We start from the raw sequence: 24,242 nt of genomic DNA on the forward strand, positions 1-24,242 counted from the left end.
AACACGTAGACTGCAGTGATTCAAGAAGGCAGCTCACCACCACTTCTCAAGGGCAACCAGGGATGGGCAATAAATGTTGGCCTGGCAGCGACACCCGTGTCCCACGAATGAATAAAAAAAAGAGTGGGCAAAAATCTGGCAGATGGAGTATGAAGCATGAAGGTGTTCACTTTGGCAGGAAGAATTAAAAAACAGAGAATTACTTCAATGGGGAATGACTGCAGAATGTCAGTTGTAGAGGGATCTAGGTGTTCGAGTGCATGAGTCACAAGTTAGTATTCAGGTGCAGCATGTAATCAAGAAGACGAATGGAATGCTATCCTTTATTATGAGAAAAATTGAACATAAATGCAAGGATACTATGCTTCAGTTTTATAGAGCATTGGTGAGACCGTAACTCAAATACTGTATGCAGTTTTGGATGTGAATGCATTGGAAATGGTTCCGAGGAAGTTTACCAGATTGATACCTGCGATGAGCAGGTTGTGTTATAAGGAAATGTTGGAATAGCTGGGCTTGTTTCCACTGGAGTTTAGAAGAGTGAGGGATGACTTGATGAAATATATAAGATCTGAACGGTATGGACAAGATGGACGATAAAAGGAAGTTTCCTCTTATGGGTGAGACAAGAACTAAGGCGACACTGTTTTAAAATTAGGGTCCCCCTTATAGGAAAGCGATGAGGAGATTTTTTTTCTCTGAGTGTAGTGTGACTATGGAACTCTGCCTCAGAGGGTAATGGAGGCGGGATCACTGAATTCTTGAAGGCAGAGTGAGATAGATTCTTGTTGGGCAAGGCAATCAAAGGTTACCAGGGGCAGATGGGGAATGTGAAACTCAACACAAACAGACCAGCCTTGAGTTTTGTGAGAGGCAACACCCCACGTCCAACCCGACACCTGACAACCACATCCAACACAACATCCAATAACCCAATTACCAGTAATCAATTTCTGAATATTCCCCAATCTGAGGTAAATTTACTGAGGTAGTTTGCCTCCTGTTTTCTCAGTGCTTTTTCCATTCTGGACAGGACAGGTATCAGAATAATTCCTGGCTGCTGCACTGGCTTTGGACACCAGTGTTATTAATAAAGCAGCGGGAGGGAATGTGCTATATTGGTGTGAGGGGACTGGATGCCTCTCTCTCTATGTAAGGAATGCCGGGGGCTGGTGCAGCCTGAGGCTGCGGATCCCCTCTCCCTCTGAGCTCCCAGTGGTTTGAGAGGAGCCTCCTGCCATGTCAGACTGATCTCCAGGGTGGGGCTACATTTGGGGAGTTGAGAAGAGCCTGGGTACTTCTCTCACACAATCTGCTCCCCACCCTCCCTGTTTCCCACAAATACATGAGATTTGCCGTCACTTTGACAGGGTGCGTTGGAACGCATGAGCCATTTGAGTTGCAGTAAAGCTTTTATTTTCGCAGGCCATGACTGAACCTCTTCCCCCAACCGCCGACCAAAAGAAGTTCATCAAAGGGATCACCAAAGAAATCGATTTGGTCAACCGAGATCCCAAAAAGATCAACGAGGATGTGGTAAAGGTAGAACTTCTCTTTTTGTTCTGTAACGTGCATGTGCCAGGATACTTGATTAACAGGAAATCTTTGTGCACTCATCCCCAGTACGCAAGTTTGACATTCACCCTGCACTGGAATTTAACTTAAAACACATGCATGTCTTGGAAGTTTAGTTTGGATTCTTTTAACAATACGAAACGAAAATCCGTACTGCACAGTTGGGTGAATAGTTCTGTTTTCCCCCCTCTCTCATCGCTTTTTTAATCCACTTTAAGCATGCCCTGCTTTAAATATCCCCAGCTTGAGGTGTTGACAACTGCTCTATATTTAACCAGCTGTGTGTTTCATTCTGAATGTACCAGCTTCTGGTTTGAATTGGTCTTACTGTACTCCCATACAGCATTTGATATGGGCCACAGTTTATTGAATGTCCTACAAGTTAACCAATTGCCCTCAATCTATAGACTGAGTGAAACATTTCTTTTCCTTTGAAATGCCTGAAGAGATATTTCAGAGAATATGTCTTCAGAACAAAAGCCACCACTTTCAAAGAAGCCCGCGTTTATATAGCAGAAAGTGGGGATATCTCAAAGATTTTCACAGCCAATGAAATGCTTTAAAAAAATGTAGTCATGGTTGTTGTCAGCAGCCAAGATGTGCACAGCAAGCTCCCACAGACAGAAATAATGACCAGATTATCTGTTTCAGTAATGCCAATTAAGGGATAACTATTGCCCAAGACACCAGGGAGAGATCCCCTAAACCTCTGCAATAGAGCTGTGGAATATTTTACACTCACCTGCAAGAGCAGTTTAAAATCTCATTCAAACATAGGCACTGTTTGACAGTGCAGACCTCTCTCTAGCACTACACTGATATAGAATCATAGAATCCCTACCATGCACAAGGAGGCCATTCAGCCCATCGAATCTGCACCGACCACAATCCCACCCAGGCCCTATCCCCATAACTCCATGTATTTACCTTAGCTAGTCCCCTTGACACTAAGGGGAAATGTAGCATGGCCAATCCACCTAACCCATACATATTTGGACTGTGGGAGGAAACTGGAGCACCCGGAGAAAACCCACGCAGACACGGAGAGAATGTGCAGACTCCACACAGACAGTGATCCAAGCCGGGAATCGAACCGGGGTCCCTGGTGCTGTGAGGCAGCAGTGCTAAGTACTGTGCCACATGCTGCCCCAAATGTCAGACTAAGTTTTGTCTAGAAATGCCTAGAGTGGGGGTGTGAATCAGCTACCCACTGACTCAACCTAGCTGCAGTGTCCCAGTCCTATTGATGTGTGTCAGTGTACAGACCACTGTGTATAAAACCACATGAGGATTTGAGATTTCAAACAGCTAAACAATGATGACGAATTGGAGCGGGGTCGATAATTGGGCCAAAGGGTCAACTGAATTCCTGACTTTAGGAATTGAGCATCTTAAGGATGAACTGGAAAATACAGAATGGAATGTTGTTTGGCCAAACTCACCATCAACTGGTCCAGGCAGTGGGCAATCAAGGGGGTTGTCTGACCTGACTGTCTGCCCTTCTACCATGGCTACATTCATGGCTGGGTGTCCCAAGAGAGGAAGCATGCGCTGTCCATGAGCACCATCAAGGCCTTCCATGCTCATTGGGCACTGCAAGGACTAAGGTGCATTATGGACCCTTTTAATCACATTTTGGTTTGATGTTTTAAGTTTCACTTGTAATTTGCTTTAGTTTTAGTCAGTATCCCTTTAAGGGGCTGTCCCTTTTATTTTGTTCTTCAGGTTTTTTGATTTAGTTTAATTGGTTGAATCAAAAGAGTTGGAATGTTGTCTCGCCCAAGTGTTGAATCATAGAATCCCTACAGTGCAGAAGAAGGCCATTCGGCCCATCTAGTCTGCACCGACCACAGTCCCACACGGGCCCTATTCTCGTAACCCCTCATATTTATCCCACGAATCCTCCGACACCAGAGTTAATTTAGCATGGCCAATGAATCCAACCCCCACATCTTTCGGACTGTGGGAGGAAACTGGAGCACCTGGAGGAAACCCACGCAGGTACAGAGAGAATGTGCAAACTCCACACAGACAGTGACAGTAGGCCGGAATTGAATCCAGGTCCCTAGCGCTGTGAGGCGGCAGTGCTAACCACTGTGCCACTGTGCCACCCACAAAATCAAAGTGGAGAATGCCCACATTCTCCACTTTGATTTTTAACTAGTGACTCAGAATCTGGATCTGTGTTTCATGAATTGGTTTCATCCACTGTTTAGAAATGATCATTAATGCAACTGAAATAAAAATAGAAAGTGTTGGAAAAACTCAGCAGGTCTGACAGAATCTGTGGAGGGAGAAATGGAGTTAATGTTTCGAGTCAATATGACTGATGTGAGTGTAACTGGTCTGAACATAATGTAACATTGAGTAATCAATAAAGAAGCTCAGGCTGGTGAAGCACGGCTCAACACGGGCAGACGGTGGTATAGTGGTAAAGTCACTGGACTAGTAATCCAGAAACTAGTCTACTGCTCTGGGGGACTGGGTTCAAATCCATCGTGGCAGCCGGTGGAATTTAAATCCAATTAATAAAATCTGGAATTGAAAGTTAGTCTCAGTAACAGTGACTGTGACAATTGTCGTAGAAATGCATCTGGCTCACGAACGTCCTTTCGAGAAGGAAATCTGCCATCCTTACCTCGTCTGGCCTACGTATGACTCCAGACCCATAGCAATGTGGTTGACCCTTAACTGCCATCTGCAAGGCATTTAGTTCAAGGGCAATTAGGGTTGGGTAACAAACGCTGGCCTTGCCGTGACACCCACATCCCGCAAAAGAATAAAAGTCCTTTCTTGTTTGGCAAAGCAGAAATATGAGTCCTGAGGAAGGATCTCCAGGTTGAAAGGACAACTGGCAATGACCAGTTGTTTCTCTGCCTGGTCAGCTGAGTGTTGCCAGCTGCTTTTACTCTGTGTTTTCAGAGAGGCACAATTGCCTTCTGTCATTTTGACAATTCTATTACACATGGTTGACTCATTGATGTGATTTGTGTCACTATCTTCCCTCTATCTGTTTACAATCACTTAAAGAACTGTAGCTGACTGGGCGGATACTGGGCACATGGATGCCCAGGTGGGAGTTACTTAACTCACTCTCAATACGTCCCTTTCCTGCTGCTGCCCATTTTAACCAGTCAGGTTCTCCAGGCGGATCAGAGTTCAGAGCCAACGTTTCGAGTCCAGATGACTGTTTGTCAAAGACGAAGGGTCATCTAGACTTGAAACGTTGGCTCTGTTCTCTCTCCACAGATGCTGTCAGGCCTGCTGAGATTTTCCAGCATTTTCTGTTTTTGTTTCAGATCCCAGCATCCGCAGTATTTTGCTTTTATTGGGTTGGATCAGAGTCTAACCTAAAGCAGGCGGTGGTCTCATGAAGCTATGCAAATCAGTGGCCTGGTATGTCAGTATCACCCCTAATACTTCAACTTACCCGACAGTAGTTTGTTCACAACCAAAGCTGGTTAATGATACAGATCATCCACGTTCTATCTGAGTGGCAGAGCAGGCCTGATGGTCTGAATGAACTACTCCTGTTCCTTAGTTCCTCTACAAGCTGGAGCAGGTCTGCAGCTGATCTGTGAACAGAAGAGGCCCTGAAAAGCCAAGTGTAAAACCCCTCTTTGGTGGCACCGGGATGAGTAGAATTCCATCCTCTGTATCCCACAAGGAAAGCTGCGACTTCGCATACCCCGCGTTCCCTCCACCCACCCTCCCCGCCCCTTTTGGTGCACACCAGTTGTCTCTTCCTGCCTAAACCTTCACTCCCTCCTGCTGGCTATCTGCCACTTTCTATCCATTTCACACAGGCAGCAGAATGACGGTGTGCAGGTGAAGCTGTGAATTTTAAATATTTTGGACCATCAATGTAAATTAATAAGTGCCGTTTGCACTGAACAGCCCCCCTCCCCTCACCCCCTGCCCAACTCCTCCCCACCCTCCCAAGATCTCCGTTCGATTCTGCCCTGCCTCTCTGAAACTCATTGGGAGTTAAAACTAACCCCTTTTATTACATCCACACAATGAGAACCTTAGGGATTGCACTCTCTCTTTACCCAAATGTTGCTCCAATCCTGGGCTGCAATGAAACGCTTGAGCAGCCCCAATAAACATAGTTTTAATCCAAGTTGTAAATTCATTGGATTAAGGTCCCACATTGTTAGGCTCTGAGTTGTGTAAGCTAAGTGGGTCTGTGTAGTAAGGCGCTGGACCTAGTTCAGTAAGTCTTATTTAGGTATTCATAGACTTAGGTAGCTCAACAGTAAGTATTTATGAACTACTAGAAACTATACACAGTAAAGACTCAAGCTGAAGGCTGTCTCTATGCTGGTTTACGCACACACTAGTTGATCCCTAGGTGTGGATTATGTGTTCTGTTAAATCATTGAATGGCCGATATTGTACTCAATCCCACAAAGATGTCTGGGTTAGGTTGATTGGCCAGCTAAATTGTCCCTTAGTGTCAGAGGGATTAGCAGGATAAAAACATGGGTTTATGGAGATAAGGTCTGAATGGGATTGTTGTCAGTGCAGACTCAATGGGCTGAATGGCCTCCTTCTGCACTGTAAGGATTCTATAATTCTAATAACCCTTTATGCGCCAGACCTTAATACCATACCTCCCCTCTAGTCTTTATCCAACATATTTACAAATTCTCCTAGTTTATCTCATTTATTACGTTATTACCACTATCCCATTTCCATTCGCTGCCACCATGTTGTAAAATGTTGGGTGTGGTTCAGTAGGTCTTAAGGTTTTTGTGGCCTTAGGTTGTTCAACATTAAGTACTGGAAACTATATACATAGCTACATAAAGGTACTGTGCTTAGACACATACTCTGTCCAACTCCACGCTGACTCTTAGGTGGGGGTCATGTATTCTCTTACATCACTGTGTGGGTAGTCTCAGTCCTCACTCCCACATTAACCCTTTATATGCCAAATTCTTGTACTATGGTCTGCTGTCCCAGGGCTGGACAGGAGACAGATAAGCACTGGCTGGGGCTTTCACAACCTACCCCTGTCCAGCAAGCATCAATAGAAGCAGATGACACCAGAATCCATCTTTTATTCAGCCTGGTGTGCTCACGGTCCAGCCTCACACATCAGGCTGATCTGGAATTCACTGCCTGAAAGGGTGGTGGACATGGGTTTAATCTGGGAATTGGATAGAAAATTTGCAGGATTATAGGAGGGAAGAGCAGGGAGATTGATACTAAATGATAGCTCCTTTAAAGGGCCTGCAGCCACCATAAATCAAAAAGCCTCTTTTCTGCAGTATGCTTCTGTGATTCCATTATCATTTCGGAGAGATATGAACAGCTGCTTGTATCTCTTCAAAATCTTATTTTTTTAAATGTTTTCCCCTGTGTGGACATTACTGGCAAGGCCAACGTTTATTGCCCATCCTGAATTACCCTGAGAAGGTGATGAGGCACCTGAGTGTCTTGCTTAAGGGTTTCCCAAGTTATAGGGTTTGTGGATTTGGGGTCATGAGCTCCAAGGTAGAAATATCTGCCATGTGGGGAGGGGGATTAGCTCCTGTGCGTGTTGGGGAGGGGGATTAGCCTCTGTGCAGGTTGGGGAGGGGGATTAGCTCCTGTGCAGGTTGGGGAGGGGGATAGTCTCTGCGCAGGTTGTGGGGGGGGGGGGGGGGGGGAGGGGTTAGTCTCTGTGCAGGTTGGGAAGGGGGATTAGCCCCTATGCAAATTGGGGAGGGGGTTAGTCTCTGTGCGGATTGGGGAGGGTTAGTCTCTGTGCAGGTTGAGGGGGGTTAGTTTCTGTGCGGGTTAGGGAGGGGGATTAGCCCCTATGCAGGTTGGGGAGGGGGATAGTCTCTGTGCAGGTTGTGGGGGGGGGGGGGCGGGTTAGTCTCTGTGCAGGTTGGGAAGGGGGATTAGCCCCTATGCAAGTTGGGGAGGGGGATAGTCTCTGTGCAGGTTGTGGGGTGTTAGTCTTTGTGCAGGTTTGGGGGTGTTAGCCTCTGTGCAGGTTGGGAGAGGGGTTAGACTCTGTGTGTTGGGGAGGGGGATTAGCTTCTGTGAAGGTTGGGGAGGGATTAGCCCCTGTGCAGGTTGGGGAGGGAGATTAGCCCCAGTGCAGGTTGTGGAGGGGGGTAGTCTCCGTGCAGTTTGGGGAGCGGGATTAGTCCCTGTGCAGGTTGGGGAGGGGGATTAACCCCTGTGCAGGTTGGGGCGGGGATTAGTCTATGTGCAGGTTGGGGAGGGTGATAAGTCTCTGTGCAGGTTGGGGAGGGGATTAGTCTCTGTGCACGTTGGGGAGGGTGATAAGTCTCTGTGCAGGTTGGGGAGGGGATTAGTCTCTGTGCACGTTGGGGAGGGGATTAGTCTCTGTGCAGGTTGGGGAGGGGGTTACTCATTGCAGGTTGGGGATGGGGTTAGTCTCTGTGCAGGTTGGGGAGGGGATTAGTCTCTGTGCAGGTTGGGGAGGGGGATTAGTCTTGGCAGGTTGGGGAGAGGGTTAGTCTCTGTGCAGGTTGGGGAGGGGGATTAGTCTCTGTGCAGGTTGGGGAGGGGGTTAGCCCCCGTGCAGGTTGGGGAGAGGATTAGCCCCTGTGCTATTTGGGGAGGGGGGGGGATTAGCCCCTGTGCAGGGTGGGGATGGGGGATTTGCCCCTGTGCAGGGTGGGGATGGGGGATTTGCCCCTGCGCCGGCGAGGGGGATTAGCCCCTGTACGGCTTGGGGAGGGGGATTAGCCCCTGTGCAGGTTGGGGAGGGGGATTAGCCCCTGTGCGGGTTGGGGAGGGGGATTAGTCTCTGTGCAGGTTGGGGAGGGGGTTAGCCCCCGTGCAGGTTGGGGAGAGGATTAGCCCCTGTGCTATTTGGGGAGGGGGGGGATTAGCCCCTGTGCAGGGTGGGGATGGGGGATTTGCCCCTGTGCAGGGTGGGGATGGGGGATTTGCCCCTGCGCCGGCGAGGGGGATTAGCCCCTGTACGGCTTGGGGAGGGGGATTAGCCCCTGTGCAGGTTGGGGAGGGGGATTAGCCCCTGTGCAGGGTGGGGATGGGGGATTTGCCCCTGTGCGGGTTGGGGAGGGGGATTAGCCCCTCTGTAGGTTTGAGGGGAGGAAGCTCTTGCACAGGGAGGGTGGAGAGTGGGTCTAAGCTCCTGAGGAGATTTAGCTTCTGAGCGGAGAGGAGAATAGGTTCAGTGCTGAGGGCATTATTTAAACTGCTGGACCTTTTGAAAAGGTAGGCAGTGTGCGAGCGTGGATTTGAACTCATGTTTTACTAGATTAACAGTTCTAGGTTGTCAGGAGTTACTGATCCTGTAACATAACCACTGTGCCGCATCCAAACAACTTCTCATGTCGGGAAGGACAAAAATACACCTAGGGCACAGTCTGAATTCCAGTTCCTTACTCCTGTCGAGTCGGGCATGTTTATTAGGCTGGTGGAGAGGTGGATGGGGAAATCAGGGCCACAGTGTGAGTGCCTGGCAGGTGGCAGCCGGGTGGTTGGGTTTTTCTTGCTCTCGATGCAACATCGCACTCACACGCACTGCAGTGCCCAATGGCAGAGCAGAGTGCTGAGGGGACATGCCAACCCAGCTGTCAGGGCCCGTCTGAGCCTCTGCGCTGCAACCTGACCCCTGAAAAGCTACTGTTTCTCAAGCTGAGGCTCAGCACTTTCACCAATGTTTGGGTAGCCTAGCAACAAGCAACAAACATTAAGCTACATGCTTACAATGCAGTCGTTCTCCTTTTATATTCTGGAAGTAAAAGAATTATCAGAAAAAGTGACTGTAAAATTGTTGGATTGTCATAAAAGCACAATTGGTTCCTTCCTGCCTGTAGGGAAGGAAATCTTCCACCTTTCCTTCATTCATTGGGGAGCTAATGTCCAAATTGTACCACATCAAACTGTGCATACAATTGAGAGCATTTGGAGATTGATACAAGGCAACAGTCACCTTCTCCAGAATCGTTGGTTTGTCGACCTTTTTGTCAACATTATAGAGGCAAATGTTACTGTCGTGTACGCCGCGGGAATCAAAGCAGGCGTGGGCGCACCATGGAAAGGTCCATTAATCTGGGGCGGGATATTTGGGTTTCTGGGAAAATCCCGCCCTTAATCTTCGAAAAGAGTGGACATAGTTTCAATTTTAAACTTTGCTTTGGACACGGTTTTAATTTCAAACTTCGCTCAGTAAGTTTTAAATATTAATTCACTTTGGACCACCTGTAGTTCTACCACAACTGACAGGTATCACTAACCTGCCCATGGACACTTCTCTTGGGGGTCTCACTGCTGATGCCATGATGTTGTCTTCTCCGTTCTATAATATAGAACCGCACGAGGGTAGCTGAACACCAGCAGTGCTAGAATATAGTATAACCTGCTCAGGCTTCTTTGATAGCATCTCCCAAACACACAGCCTCCACCACTTAGAAGGACAAGAGCAGTGGGTGCTTGGGGACGCTACCACCAGCAAGTTCCCCACCTGAGTCACATCCAACCTGACATAATAGCAAATTAGCAAGCTCCTTTACTGTTGCTGGGTCAAAATTCTGGAACTGCCTTCCCAGTTCATTATCAGAGTACCTTCACCACACAGACTGTGTAGTTCAAGAGGGTAATAATGCTGGTCTTGCTTTTGATTTGATTTGATTTATTATTGTCACAGGTATTAGTATACAGTGAAAAGTATTGTTTCTTGTGCACTATACAGACAAAGCATACCGTCCATAGAGAAGGAAAGGAGAGAGTGCAGAATATAGTGTAGAGAAAGATCAACTTAATGCGAGGTAGGTCCATTCAAAAGTCTGGTGGCAGCAGGGAAGAAGCTGTTCTTGAGCCGGTTGGTACGTGACCTCAGACGTTTGTAGCTTTTTCCCGATGGAAGAAGGTGGAAGAGAGAATGTCCGGGGTGCGTGGGGTCCTTAATTATGCTGGCTGCTTTGCCGAGGCAGTGGGAAGTGTAGACAGAGTCAATGGATGGGTTGGGCTACATTCATGACTTTTTATAGTTCCTTGCGGTCTTGGGCAGAGCAGGAGCCATACCAAGCTGTGATACAACCAGAACCATTGATGCCCATATGTTCAGAATTAATAAATAAAATTGGGCATAAAGGATGCGATCTTACTAATGTGAGATTTTACTGATAACTTGGGCACTTTCAGCTTAACCCTAATACTTGATCTCTCCAGGAAGATATCACCACAAGTAATAAATCACATAATACTTCATGTCTGAATGTTCAAATGGTCACCTGGTGAATTTTGAAGGCAGCTATCTTTATTTCTCCTTCTTACTTTCTCCTCCACTATCTGGGGTTAAGCCTTTGAGATGTGGTGTGCAGCAATTTGCTTTGAACCATCAAAAGTGAATAATGGGGCATGTATGTAGAATGAATGAGTGAAACTTCCTTTCCGTCTCTTTCTCTCTCCCCCCCCCCCCCTCTTTATCCACTAGCCACTTCCCTGCAATGGTGCAGCTGAGTGTGGGAGTGACGGGGGAGGGAGGGTGCAGCTGAGCATGGCGGTGGGTGAGGGGGTGGGGGGGCGGGGGAGGTTGTTGGAGTGAGGGTGGGAGGTAAATCACGAGTTAGTTTACATTTTATTGTCCTGTCAGTGTTTCAGGTCCACAGCACCAGGATTATGTTCAATTTCGACATTTTAAAACCATTCTTGCCAATTCAAAAAAAAATGACCATGGAATGTTGGAGGGGACAAATCTGGGAGAAGGGCCCCATTTGCCACACTAAACAAACAATAGATAGGGCTCAGAATGGCCTTAAGAGAAGCCAGTATCAGCATTTCCATCATTGACATATAAAGAGGGGGGCATTGAAAGACAAGATGTCAAGGGTTATGAACAATAGTTCAAGAATCCCAGAGAGATATGAAGCTGATTTTAAAAGACTAGAAACTTCAAACTAAATGTATCTTCAGAAGCAAGTACTTGATACTTCAAGTTGATAGCTGATTATACTTTCATATCCAAGTGAGAAAGATGTGTGTTCAAACCCCCTCTAACAAACCTGAGCACATAGCTTAACCTGACACTCCAATACAGTGCTGAGGAGTGCTGTACTGTCACAGGTACTGCCCTTTGTTGAAATGTTAAACCAGGACCATGTCCACCCTCACAGGTGGATGAGAAAGATTCACAGCATTATTTGAGCAAATGCAAAGGAAAATCACTCTGAAATCCTGGGCAATGTTTATCTCACAGCCACATCACTTCTTTTAAGTGTATCTTCACACATACATCACCTTCTCTTTGGGGAATAATTGGTGGAAGGATTATTGAACTGATTTTCAGCCGGTTGGGCTGCTTGATGAATGCTCTTTTCAGTGGCCAACAAGTTCTGGTGTTGGCCTTGCACCTGGAGCTTCTAGTCCAGCAATAGGGATGTTCCCATTGTGACACAGGACCCCCAAGCAACATCACAAAATCTGCTTAACGGATTGTTTCGCTCATTGCAGTCTGTGATACCTTGCTGTGCTTCCTTACATTACAACAGTGATTGTACTTCAAGAAGTATTTAATTGGCTGTAAAGCACTTTGGAATGTGGGATGTCCTGAGTTCATGAAAGGCCTACAGAAATGCGACTCTTTGTTATTTGAAGTAGACGACAGATTTAGTCATGCATCAGCTAATAAAATGGAGAGATGCTTGATGTAGCAGACAGTAGATAAATGCAGAACATACAATATAGAATGAGAAAAGTCCAAGACACCCATCAGCTAATCACCATCACTGACTTAACTGTAACCATTCATGTGTCAAAGTGAGGAACCAGTCACAGTTACTACAGCAAGATGCAGCTTTGTGAAGCATCTCCCTGCTGCAGCATTACAACACAGCAAAGGAAAGCAAGGAGCTCATAATTATTAATGCAATCTCACAAAAACCATTCAAAGCTTCTATAGGTATTTGGTTCTATAGGTTTAAGGTTTAAGGTGCAAGGGGCAAGGTTTAAAAGAGATGTGCGAGGCAGATTTTTTACACAGAGTGGTGGGTGCCTGGAACTCATTGCCGGGGGAGGTAGTGGAAGCGGATATGGTAGTGACTTTTAAGGGGCGTCTTGACAAGCACATGAATGAAATGGGAATAGAGGGATATGGTCCCCGGAAGGGTAGGGGGTTTTAGTTAAGTCGGGCAGCATGGTTGGTGCAGGCTTGGAGGGCCGAAGGGCCTGTTCTTTCTTCTTTGTATGTAAAAGGAAGCGTTTTGCTCAGACAAATGTGGTCCATTATAGGCAGAATCAGGAAAAGTTATAATGGGGAATAGAGAAATGGCAGAGAAGCTAAATGATTACTTGGTGTCTGTTTTCACCAAGGAAGAAGCAGGAAATCTCCCAGGTGTAGAGATCTAAAGGATGAGGGAGAATGTGGAGTTGAAAGAAATTAGTATAAGTAAGAAGGTTGTATTAGAGAAATTAATGGGACTGAAAATTGACAAGTCCTGGGAGCTGATATTATCCATGCCAGAATGTTGCAAGAGGTTGCTGTAGAGATAGTGAATGCGTTGGTGATCATCTTCCAAAATTCTATAGATTGTGGAATGATTCCTGCAGATTTAAAGGTAGTAAATGTCACTCCACTATTTAAGGGAGGGAGAGAGAAAACAGGGAATTACAGACCTGTTAGCCTTATGTCAGTGGTAGGGAAAATGCTGGAATCTATTATAAAGGGTATGATAAATGGACTCTTGGACAATTATGATCTGATTCGATATAGTCAGCATGGATTTACAAATGGGAAATCATGTTTGGCAAATCTGTTAGAGTTCTTTGAAGTCATTACTAACAAAATTGATAAAGGAAAGTCAATGGACATAGTATATTTGGAATTGCAGAAGGTTTTAGATAAAGTCTCCCACAGGAGGTTAATTAGCAAAATAAAAGCACACGGGATAGGAGGCAACAGACTCCCACAAACTGAAGATTGGCTAACAGGCAGAATACATCGAGTCATTCCCACGTTGGCAGGCTGTGGCTAGTGGGGTACTGCAAAGATCAGTTCCTGGGCCTCAGCTGTTCACAATATATATCAATGATTTGGAAGTGGGAACCAAATGTAATATTTGCAAGTTCATGGATGATACAGAGCTAGGCAGAAATGTGTTTTGTGAGGAAGATGTAAAGTGGCTGCAAGAGGATTTTGACTTAGTGAGTGGGCAAGAACATGGCAGATGGAATATAATGGATGGAATTTTGCCTAAGATTTCCAGGTATCTTAAGGGCAAGGAAAACGGGAGTCCTCCACGTCAGTCTGTTCAGTGAGCTCCGCACTGCAATCTTCCGGCACTCTGTCACTTTTTTGAGAGCTGGGAGCTTTGGACCAGTATGGGAGCGTGAAGCCTGCACGTGCAGGTGAAGCTAGCTTCAGAGTGCTTGGGCACCATTCTGCAGGGCACCCCAATCTGCCAGTGAACCGGGAGACATCCTCCCACTAACCCCCATGGACATTGGACCCCCACACAGCATGTCACCCCTATACCATCACAGGTCACCGGCACGGGCATCAGGGCACTCCTGATGAGTCCCCAACATGCTCCTCTGCATGACCTCTCCCCACCGCAAATATCCTGCCCCACCCTCACCTCGTACATAGCCCCCTGTCACAGTCCCACACCCACCCCCACTGCCAAGGAGCCAAATTGGCACTGTCGGGTGGGCACTACCCAATGGACACTACTTGGCCATGCTCCTGACCATTTGGGGGCTTCAATGGGCTCTGATGCCCCCTGGCATGGTCATGGTGCCTGGTCTCCGATACTGGAGATCAGTAGTGATTCTCGCCAACATGACGTCTCGCCGGTGAGGTGGGAGACATCCAGGAGGGGGGAAGCATTCGGGAGGGGGGAAGCATCCAGGAGGGGGGAAGCAGTCGGGAGGGGGGAAGCATCCAGGAGGGGGGAAGCATCCGGGAGAGGGGGAAGCATCCGGGAGAGGGGAAGCAGCCGTGCCGGATTCCCTAACTCACCCGATGAAGGGCCAGTTCTCCAAAAGCTCGTGCTACCAAATAAACCTGTTGGACTTTAACCTGGTGTTGTGAGACTACTTACTGTACCCACCCCAGTCCAACGCCGGCAACCCCACATCAGGACTCCCTAATGATATGGAGATCCAGGCACTCTGATGCTAATGAACTGCATTCCCTTTCTGGGCACGAAGATGTTCTCACCAGTAAAACAGGCTGGGAAGCTGGCAATCCGATTTGCGCGGGCGTGAATCGGATTTTTGGCCTCTCTCGCTATCTTCCCAGCTCGTCACACTGATCACACGTGGTAAGGTGGTAAGATCGTTCCCAATGTGGAAAAGTGTGAGGTAATCCATTCAGGCAGAAGGAACAGAGGTGCAGAGTATTTCCTAAATGGTAAGAAATTAGGAAGGGTCAATGTACAAAGGGACCTGAGTGTCCTTGTCCATAAGTTTCACAGAATCCCTACGGTGCGAAAGGAGGCCATTCAGCCCATCGATTCTGCACCAACCACAATCGCACCCAGGCCCTATCCCCTTAATCCCTTGCATTTACCCGAGCTAATCCCCCTGACATTAAGCAACAATTTAGCATGACCAATCAACCTAACCCGCACATCTTTGGACTTTGGGAGGAAACCGGAGCACCCGGAGGAAACCCACGCAGACACGGGGTGAACATGCAAACTTAACACAGACAGTGACCCAAGCCAGGAATCGAACCCGGGTTCCTGGTGCTGTGAGACAGTCGCGCTAACCACTGTGCCACTGTTAACGGAATGTTACCCTTTATCACGGGAGGATTTGAGTACAGGAGCAGTGAGGCCTTGCTGCAATTGTATAGGAGCTTGGTTAGACCACACCTGGAGCACTTGGTGCAGTTTTGGTCCCCGTACCTCAGAAAGGATATTATTGCCATTCAGGGAGTGTAACAAACGTTTACCAGACTTGTTCTGGGATTGGCGGGACAGTCTTATGAAGAGAGATTGTACAAACTGGGCCTGTATTCTCTAGAATTTCGAAGAATGAGAGGTGATCTCATTGAAACCTACAAAATACGTAAAGAAATAGACAGGGGAGATGTTTCCCTTGGTGAGGGAGTCAAGAACCAGGGCACAATTTCAAAATAAGGACTGAGGAGAAATTTCTTTACACAGGGGGCTGTGAATCTTTGGAAGTCTCTACCCAGGCGATGGTGGAGGCTCAGTCATTGTATATGTTTAAAGCAGAGATTGATAGATTTCTGATAAACTATGATGTAAAGAGTTGTGGGAATAATGTGGGTGAAAGGCATTGAAGTGTCTGATCAACTATGATCGTATTAAATGATGGAACAAGCTCGACGGGCTGAATGGCCTACTCCTATTCCTATGTTTCTATAATAGGCTGAATTTACAGCTCATATTTACAATGTGCATTTAACGGCCCACACTTCAACCACTGGGGAGAATGCATCCTGCTGAGAGAACGCTTCCTCCACCCCAGACATCGGGCCCGATTTTACCATTGCGTCGCACCGTTTTCGGGCACGAAAACGTGGTAAAGTCGGGTGTGAGGCCATTAACGCGATCCGCGCCCGCGCAGATGGCCACTTTACCGAAACCCGATGATCCGATTCACGCCCGAAACGGGCGCAACGGCAATTTAAATGGGGGAGTGAGGTCAGATCGTTCTCTGAGGGGGTGGGGCGGGGGGGTGAGTGGGGGGAGTGGGGGGAGTGACCATTCTCTGGGGGGGGAGTGGGGGGAGTGAGGCCAGATCGTTCCCTGAGAGGGGGTTGTGAGTGAGGCCAGACCATTCTCTTTGGGGGTGGGGGGAGTGAGGCCAGATCGTTCTCTGAGGTGGGGGGGAGGTGAGTGAGGCCAGACCATTCTCTGGGCAGGGGTAGTGAGGCCAGATCGTTTTCTGAGGAGGGGGGGGTGAGAAGGGAGGCAGGTAAGATTTATCTCTGGTGGGGGGGGGAACAGATGGATCTCTGGTGGGGTGGGGAGGGGTGGCAGGCGGATCCGCTACCACTCTGCGAGTGATCGGTGGGGAGGGAAGGGGGCAGGGGTCGCAATTGGTCTGGGTAACAGGGGGGAGGTGGACAGTGATGTCTGTGGGGGCCATCGCTCCCGCCTGTCGCTCCCGTGCCGCTTTCTCCACTTTCTGCGGCCCGGGAGCGATCTGACACGGGCGCGCTTTTTCAAATTTTTTTCCAACTGCATGCGCAGTTCAGAGCTCCGATCGTTTTGGGCGTGCTAAGCCCGCCCACAGCACGAATGCGACCCGCGATTTTTTTTTTCAGGCTGAGTGCGTATGGGGGCGCCTGAAAGCAAATTTCTAAGTCGGATCTGAATTAAGCCCAGATTCAGCATTTAGTATGAAAATGGTAAAATCAGGCCCAGCCTGTCTGAATCCTGCCTGCTCTTCGCTGGCACTGGTTGTGGTCCCAGTAGTGGCCACCACTCCCAGTGGCGCTGGTGAGACTACAGAGCTGCCTTTCAATCTGATTGGGTAGCAGCTGTCTGTGATGGGACATGTTCTCAAGTGAAGGGTGGAAGTCTTGTCTTGAAGCATTAAATGTCTGAGGGTCAGCTGGCATTGGTGGGAATGAGCTCCCTGTTAACTCTTCAAGTGGCAGGACAGGAAACCCCGAGACCTGCTAAATACTGCCCAATATGTTTCAAATCCATATATTCCACTAATTCAGAGACATAGGAACAGGAGAACTCGGCCTCTCAGGTGACCTCACCCACATTCACTCACCTTGGTTCAGCAGCCCTCAATACCCTTGCTAACAAAAATCTATCTATCTCAGTCTTCAAAACTCCTAAGTCACCCCCAACAACCACAACCTTTTGGAGAGACTTTTCCAGATTTCCTCTGTGGGGTGAAGTTCTTCCTGATTTCACTCCTAGACATTCTGGTGCTATCTTTAAAAAAGGTGATGTCCTTTGTTCTGGATTTTCCTACTGGGGGATATGGGATTTAATTTTACCGTCCCGCCCCTCACGGGAATCGGAGCGGGCGAGGGGCGGACCATGGAAAGGTCTGTTGACCTGAGGCGGGATTTTCCAATTTCGCGGCGAGTGAGGCCAAGCCCCTAGTTTCTCTTCATTTCCCATATCTACCCCTTCCAACATTTTAAATGATTTAATTGGCAGGGCATTAATACCTGCTCTCCTATTTCACAGGAAGATTTCCACTTTTAACTAGTAACAAAAATAGGGTAAGGTTTCCAATTCCCTCAATTAACATTCTAGATCATAATTATCACCAAAACTCATCAACGTACTTCAAAAAATAAACAAACTAACCTTGTGTGTTCCCTGTTCATAGGAACCAAGCTATTTGTGAAGTTGAAACTTGAGAGAGTTGATTGACTTGTTCATTCTTACAGCTCTCCCCCTCACTCAGCCCAGTGTCCCAGCCATCCCCTATTCATAAGCGCTTCAGGGCAATTTATATCCACCACCTGTTTCTCTTAACCTGAACATGGCAGTTGACATTAACAAACCTGAACTATGTAACTGTCTGGATACGTGCTGCATGTTTTAAACCAGTTTCGCAGTAAGAAGTTGAAGAGAAGCTAAGTGATTGACACTTGTGGAGTCTGAAAGTGTGCTTTTGGTTGTGTCCACAGATAAACTTTGAAGATGTGATTGCAGAACCTGAGGGGAGCCACAGCCTGGACGGTGTGTGGAAAGCCAGCCTCACAACCTTCACTGTGTCCAAGTACTGGTGCTACAGAATAATGTCTGCTATCTTCGGTGTCCCCCTGTCCATCCTCTGGGGTCTCTACTTTGCCTGCCTCTCCTTCTGCCACATCTGGACCATTCTTCCCTGTATCAAGAGTTGTCTGATCGAAATGCACTGCTTCAGTAGGATATACTCCCTCTGCATTCACACCTTCTGTGACCCCTTTTATGAAGCCCTGGGCAAAATGTTCAGCAACATTCGTGTCACTTTACATAGGGAAGTTTAGCTTCTCATTTTGTCTTCTATCAACGCATGTACCCTTACAGAAGGCTTGTCTGCTAAATTGCCATATTACATTCAGAACTGTTTCTCTTCAAATTGTAATTCATTTCTACTGTTGATATGGTTATAACTTTATATCACCATTGTTCACTATTGATCATTGTGAAGTTTTAAAAACGTCTAAGAATTCAGAGACAAATATTACTGTTCTACCCAGAGCTGTTTGAATCTTTCTTGTCTGGTGTGTCTATTTACCACAAAGATTAGCCGGTCGGTATTGTGAAAGTGTTTATGTATCTTTACTCCAACTTTATTACCAGTGCCTTCCAAAGTATTTCCATCCCCTTCACAGCTACTCACTCTCAGAGGCTGGACCAGAATCAACCCTGAGTCAACTTCCAACCCATCACACTGAACGCCTACATCCACCTCTGTAATGTCGCCCGTCTCCCCTGCCTTGACCGATCTGCTACTGAGACCAACATCTGTCACCTCCAGCCTCCATCCATTTGACCCTGGCCTATTCTGAATTTCCTGCTCTGTTCACACCATTATTCAGAGCTGTCCCTTCAGCTACCTGGGCCTGAACCTCTGGAATTCCTTCTTTCAACCTATCTGGCTCTCATTGATTCCCCCTCCCTCCCTTCCCCCCCACGCCCCCTCCTCCCTCGGCTACCTACAAACACACCTCTTTGAGTTTTTGGCCACCCCTCCCAATATCTCAGTCTTTATCTCAGTGTCCACTCTTGTCCAACAGCATCTCCATTAAGTGCTATCATTGGGGCACATTCATTCCACATTTGGAGAATTTTAAAAATATGATTTGCTGCTAATTGAACTTGTCTCTGTCAGCCGGGTGTCTTGACATTGTGGAAATGCATCAACATGTTGAAGAGCCTTAAAACCCAGAGAAATGCATACCAGTTGATTTTCTGCCCAATACGCCAAGCAAACCTTCTCCTTTAAGGGAGGGACACATCTCACTCTTATTATTAGCCTGTGTTCACTGTGTATCCTGCTTGCTAAATTACTGAGCTATAGAGACTGACCAGTCCCAGGCGCATTCCGAATGAGACCAGGTCTGAAAGGGTTAAACTATGAGGACAGGCTGTATAGATTAATCTTGCGTATGAAAGATTAAGGGCTAACCTGATTGAAGCGCTTAAGATGATTAAAGGATTTGATAGTGTGGTGGTCGTGCGTTACAGTTCACTCAGGGGGCCGGGTTGGTGTGGCAACATACACCTTTTGCATACATGTTGTAGTATGGTATTATGGACAGTGATGGTAGCGATTCCAACTTTCTCTCCATCACATGGCTGAATCGATCCCACTCTTAACATCTGCCACTGGTGTATGTGTGTGTTGGAAGGATTTGTGGGTTGCTGCTCAACATGTTTGGATGCATTATAAACACACCTTCCTTGGCCATCAACCCCTGGGGTGGGACTAGAACAAAGAGCTCCTGAGTCAGCGGCAGAGATGCTACCTCCTTTTTGATAGTGTAGCGGGAGATAAAGGATGGCATTTTACCATTTTTTGTCTAAGTGCTGAGTGGACTTGAAACTGAGAGAGTTTCAGGTCTGTCTTTTGGGCATGTTTTCAGGCCCTCCCATAAACATTCTGCCTGCAAAATTCTGAGCGAGCCCTGTTGCTCACTGCAGAAGCCTGTGGATGGGGCTTAACGCACCCAAAAGCCTGCAGAGGGAGTTAGTGTGCATGTATAGGTCTCTGACCTATACCCTACATTAGCAGTAGCAGAGGTCTCACAGACAAAGAGAGAGCTGTCAGGCCCCTGCTAGTGCATGCAGCCTGAAACAGCTCTTCACCCCCCGCATTCGCAGGGGCCCGCAACCCAAGATACAGCCCCCGCCGACTCCCCTGCCCAGACTGATCACAGGTCCACCCCCTCCCCCACCAATCGTGGCCCCGCTGCCCTCCCCCACCGATCAAAGAACAAAGAACAAAGAAAATTACAGCACAGGAACAGGCCCTTTGGCCCTCCAAGCCTGCACTGACCATGCTGCCCGACTTAACTAAAACCCCCTACGCTTCCGGGGACCGTATCCCTCTATTCCCATCTCATTCATGTACTTGTGAAGACGCCCCTTAAAAGTCACTACCGTATCCGTTTCCACTACCTCCCCCGGCAACGAGTTCCAGGCACCCACCACTCTGTGTAAAAAATCTGCCTCGTACGTCTCTTTTAAAACTTGCCCCTCGCACCTTAAACCTATGCCCCCTAGTAATTGACTCTTCCACCCTGGGAAAAAGCTTCTCACTATCCACTCTGTCAATGCCTCTCATAATCGTGTAAACTTCTATCAGGTCTCCCCTCAACCTCCATCGCTCCAGTGAGAACAAACCAAGTTTCTCCAGCCTCTTCTCATAGCTAATGCCCTCCATACCAGGCAACATCCTGGTAAATCATTTCTGTACCCTCTCCAAAGCCTCCACATCCTTCTGGTAGTGTGGCTACCAGAATTGAACACTATATTCTAAGTGCGGCCTAACTAAGGTTCTATAAAGCGGCAACATGACTTGCCAATTTTTAAACTCAATACCCCGGCCGATGAAGGCAAGCATGCCGTATGCCTTCTTGACTACCTTCTCCACCTACATTGCCACTTTCAGTGACCTGTGTACCTGTACACCCAGATCCCTTTGCCTATCAATACTCCTAAGGGTTCTGCCATTTACTGTATATTTCCTATCTGTATTAGACCTTCCAAAATGCATTACCTCACATTTTTCCGGATTAAACTCCATCTGCCATCTCTCCGCCCAAGTCTCCAACTGATCTATATCCTGTTGTATCCTCTGATGGTCCTCATCACTATCCGCAAATCCACCAACCTTTGTGTCGTCCGCAAGCCTACTAATCAATCCAGTTACATTTTCCTCCAAATCATTTATATATATATTACAAACAGCAAAGGTCCCAGCACTGATCCCTGAGGAACACCACTTGTCACAGCCCTCCATTCAGAAACGCACCCTTCCACTGCTACCCTCTGTCTTCTTTTACCGATGTGGAGATGCCGGCGTTGGACTGGGGTAAACACAGTAAGAGTTTTAACAAGACCAGGTTAAAGTTCAACAGGTTTATTTGGTAGCAAATGCCATTAGCTTTCGGAGCGCTGCTCCTTCATCAGATGGAGTGGATATCTACTCCATCTGATGAAGGAGCAGCGCTCCGAAAGCGAATGGCATTTGCTACCAAATAAGCCTGTTGGACTTTAACCTGGTGTTCTTTGACTGAGCCAGTTTTGTATCCACCTTGCCAGCTCACCTCTGATCCCATGCGACTTCACCTTCTGCACCAGTCTGCCATGAGGGACCTTGTTAAAGGCCTTACTGAAGTCCATGTAAACAACATCCACTGCCCTACCCTCATCAATCATCTTCGTCACTTCCTCGAAAAACTCGATCAAGTTCGTGAGACATGACCTCCCCTTCACAAAACCATGTTGCCTCTCACTAATACGTCCACTTATTTCCAAGTGGGTTTAAATCCTGTCTCAAAGAATCCTCTCCAATAATTTCCCTACCACTGATGATCACTGCAGAGTGGCAGCGGGCTCCCTCCCCCATTGGCCACGCCCCCCACTGGCCCCTCCCCTATTAGCACTGCCCCCCACTGGCCCACCCCGACCGGCTCCCCCCCCCCCCTCACTATCCTTGCCTCCACTGGCCCTTCTCCCCACTGGCCCCTCCCCCAATTAGTCCCACTCCCTAGCACTGCCTGCTGGGCATTGTCCAGGTGCCAAACTGGCATTGCCCAGGCACCACAGTGGCACTGCCAGTTTGACACTGCCCAAGGGGCACCCCCCTTGCCCTCGGCCTCCCGGGGGGGGTCTCAACGGCCTCTGATTCCACTGGCGAGGCCAAGTTGACTGCTCCCCGTTCATGGGGAGCATGTCTATTCCTCGCCGGCGAGAACCTTTGCCGATTGAGTGCCGGGCTTGCCAATGACATGTAAATGCTTCTTCAAGTAAATTTCAATACATTAATCTGCCTGTTGCCCATTTCCGGTGAGAGGCTGACCACGCTGGAAATCCGGCACTCATAAAATGGCACCGGTCGCGAAAACTGGCACCAGTCACGCTAATCACTTTACGCCCCACTTTACGACCGCAGCACGCCCGAAAATGGGTGCAATGCGATGGTAAAATCGCCCCCGATGTATTTCCTCTGCTGGGGAGAGAGCCCAGAACCAAGGGGAATCTGAACTGGGCCATTCAGGTAATGTCAGGAAACATTCCTTCATACAAAGGCCAGTGGAACTCTGGAAACCTCCCCAAAACCACCATTGAGGTTGGGGGAAGGGGTGGCAGTTAATTGAAAATCTCAAAACTGATTTTTGTCGGTAAGAGTATTAAGGGTTACAGAATCAAGGCGGAAAAATAAGCAGACCGGCCATCATTGATATGAATGACAGGACAGACAGCAGTGTGGGCTAAATGGGCTGACGGGCTACTCCATCCCCATTGTTACTGCTCGGTGGAAGATTAGTTGCCCTGGGCTATAGGACAGTTGGACAAATGTAAATAGTGCCAGTGTTTATGTTTTGGAGGGATGTAGATGTGGGGAGTTAGATAGATTGCCAGGGTCTCTTTCCCTGAAGTGCTGTCCTGAGGTCTGAGGAAAAGGGTACATGTCTGGACATAAGGTGAGGACAAAAATCTGGCTGTGTTGTGATGCCCTTCATGACTGAATAGCCTCCTGACAGCCATCAACTGCATGAAAGCAAATTACTGTGGATGCTGGAATTTGAAACAAGATCCAGAAATGCTGGAAAATCTCAGCAGGACTGACAGGGGAGAGAAGAAAGCTAATGTTTCAAACTCCAGACTCAAAATGTTAGCTCTCTTCTCTCCGAGCAGACCTGCTGAGATTTTCTGTTTTTATCATCAACTGCAGCTGGGACATCTCAAGACATTTGGGTGCGTTAACAATGGGCAGCTTCCGAACCAAACAGCGCCAACAAGAAGGGAAGGAAATCTGGAGTCACCTGCAACTAGATAAAGAATCCAGCAGATGTTGGCTAGATGCGGACATTGAGGGATATGGATTAAAGGCTGGGAAATGGCAATGAGGTAGATGTTAGCCATAATCTAATGAAGTGGTGGGACTGATTGGAGGGGCTGAGTGCTCTTGCTTCAGTACATATGCTCAGGATTTGTAGGAGAACAGTGTTATGGGTACTGGGAGTTTTGCCTCATCTGTCCTTACCTTGTAAAACTCTTTCTCTGTAATACTGGGCAGCAGTGCATCCCCCGATGTTTCATAAGGGTTCTGTCATTACTCACACCCTTACTCTTCCTGCTTCACTATCTTTGGCTCCCTTAATATGGTCGTTGGGTGGTTGTGTTACACATTCAAAGGTAATGGCACCTCTGCGACAGCTACGACTGGACACCAGCAAGGTGATCTTTGGCAATGAGGTTTTTGATAAGGTTCCAGGACGTCACCCTGAGAGTTTGCCTTTTCAGTAAGCAGCAGCCCCCTCCTCAGTAGCCCCCTCCCACAACTCTGAATCAAGATGTGGTCACGGTGCCGGTGAAATGCCCGGTGCAGCGTTTGTTTTTTCACATTCACATCATGGGGGGAACTCAGCCTAGAATTTGGCTCATCACAGGCTCAGCTGAGAGAGGGAGCGTTTGGTGTTTGTTTCCAGTTTTTGTTTCCCCCCACCTCCCCCCCCGCCCCCCCCCCCCAACCCCACCTTGTGCCCAATCTGGAGGATTCAG

The 24,242-nt window shown here is 47.8% G+C and overlaps 1 protein-coding gene and 1 long non-coding RNA gene across 2 annotated transcripts in view; one reads left to right on the forward strand and one right to left on the reverse strand.

Annotated features, from left to right (window-relative positions):
• Positions 1 to 24,242, reverse strand: part of LOC144491503 (uncharacterized) — a 279,152-nt gene that overhangs the window by 244,629 nt on the left and 10,281 nt on the right. The window lies entirely within an intron of this gene.
• Positions 1,103 to 18,721, forward strand: LOC144491497 (caveolin-1-like). The gene is made up of 2 exons (XM_078209398.1): positions 1,103 to 1,542; positions 18,152 to 18,721. The coding sequence occupies exons 1-2, from the start codon at positions 1,429 to 1,431 to the stop codon at positions 18,491 to 18,493; spliced, it is 456 nt and encodes a 151-aa protein (XP_078065524.1). The 5' UTR covers positions 1,103 to 1,428; the 3' UTR covers positions 18,494 to 18,721.

Source organism: Mustelus asterias, chromosome 3 (assembly GCF_964213995.1).
Source record: "Mustelus asterias chromosome 3, sMusAst1.hap1.1, whole genome shotgun sequence".
Classification (NCBI taxonomy): Eukaryota; Metazoa; Chordata; class Chondrichthyes; order Carcharhiniformes; family Triakidae; genus Mustelus; species Mustelus asterias.

Excerpts from the sequence above, each read along its gene's own strand:
- LOC144491497 (XM_078209398.1), top strand. The coding sequence starts at position 1,429 with ATGACTGAACCTCTTCCCCCAACCGCCGACCAAAAGAAGTTCATCAAA. Across the intron at positions 1,543-18,151 it reads TCAACGAGGATGTGGTAAAG|ATAAACTTTGAAGATGTGAT; the intron begins GTAGAACTTCTC and ends TTGTGTCCACAG.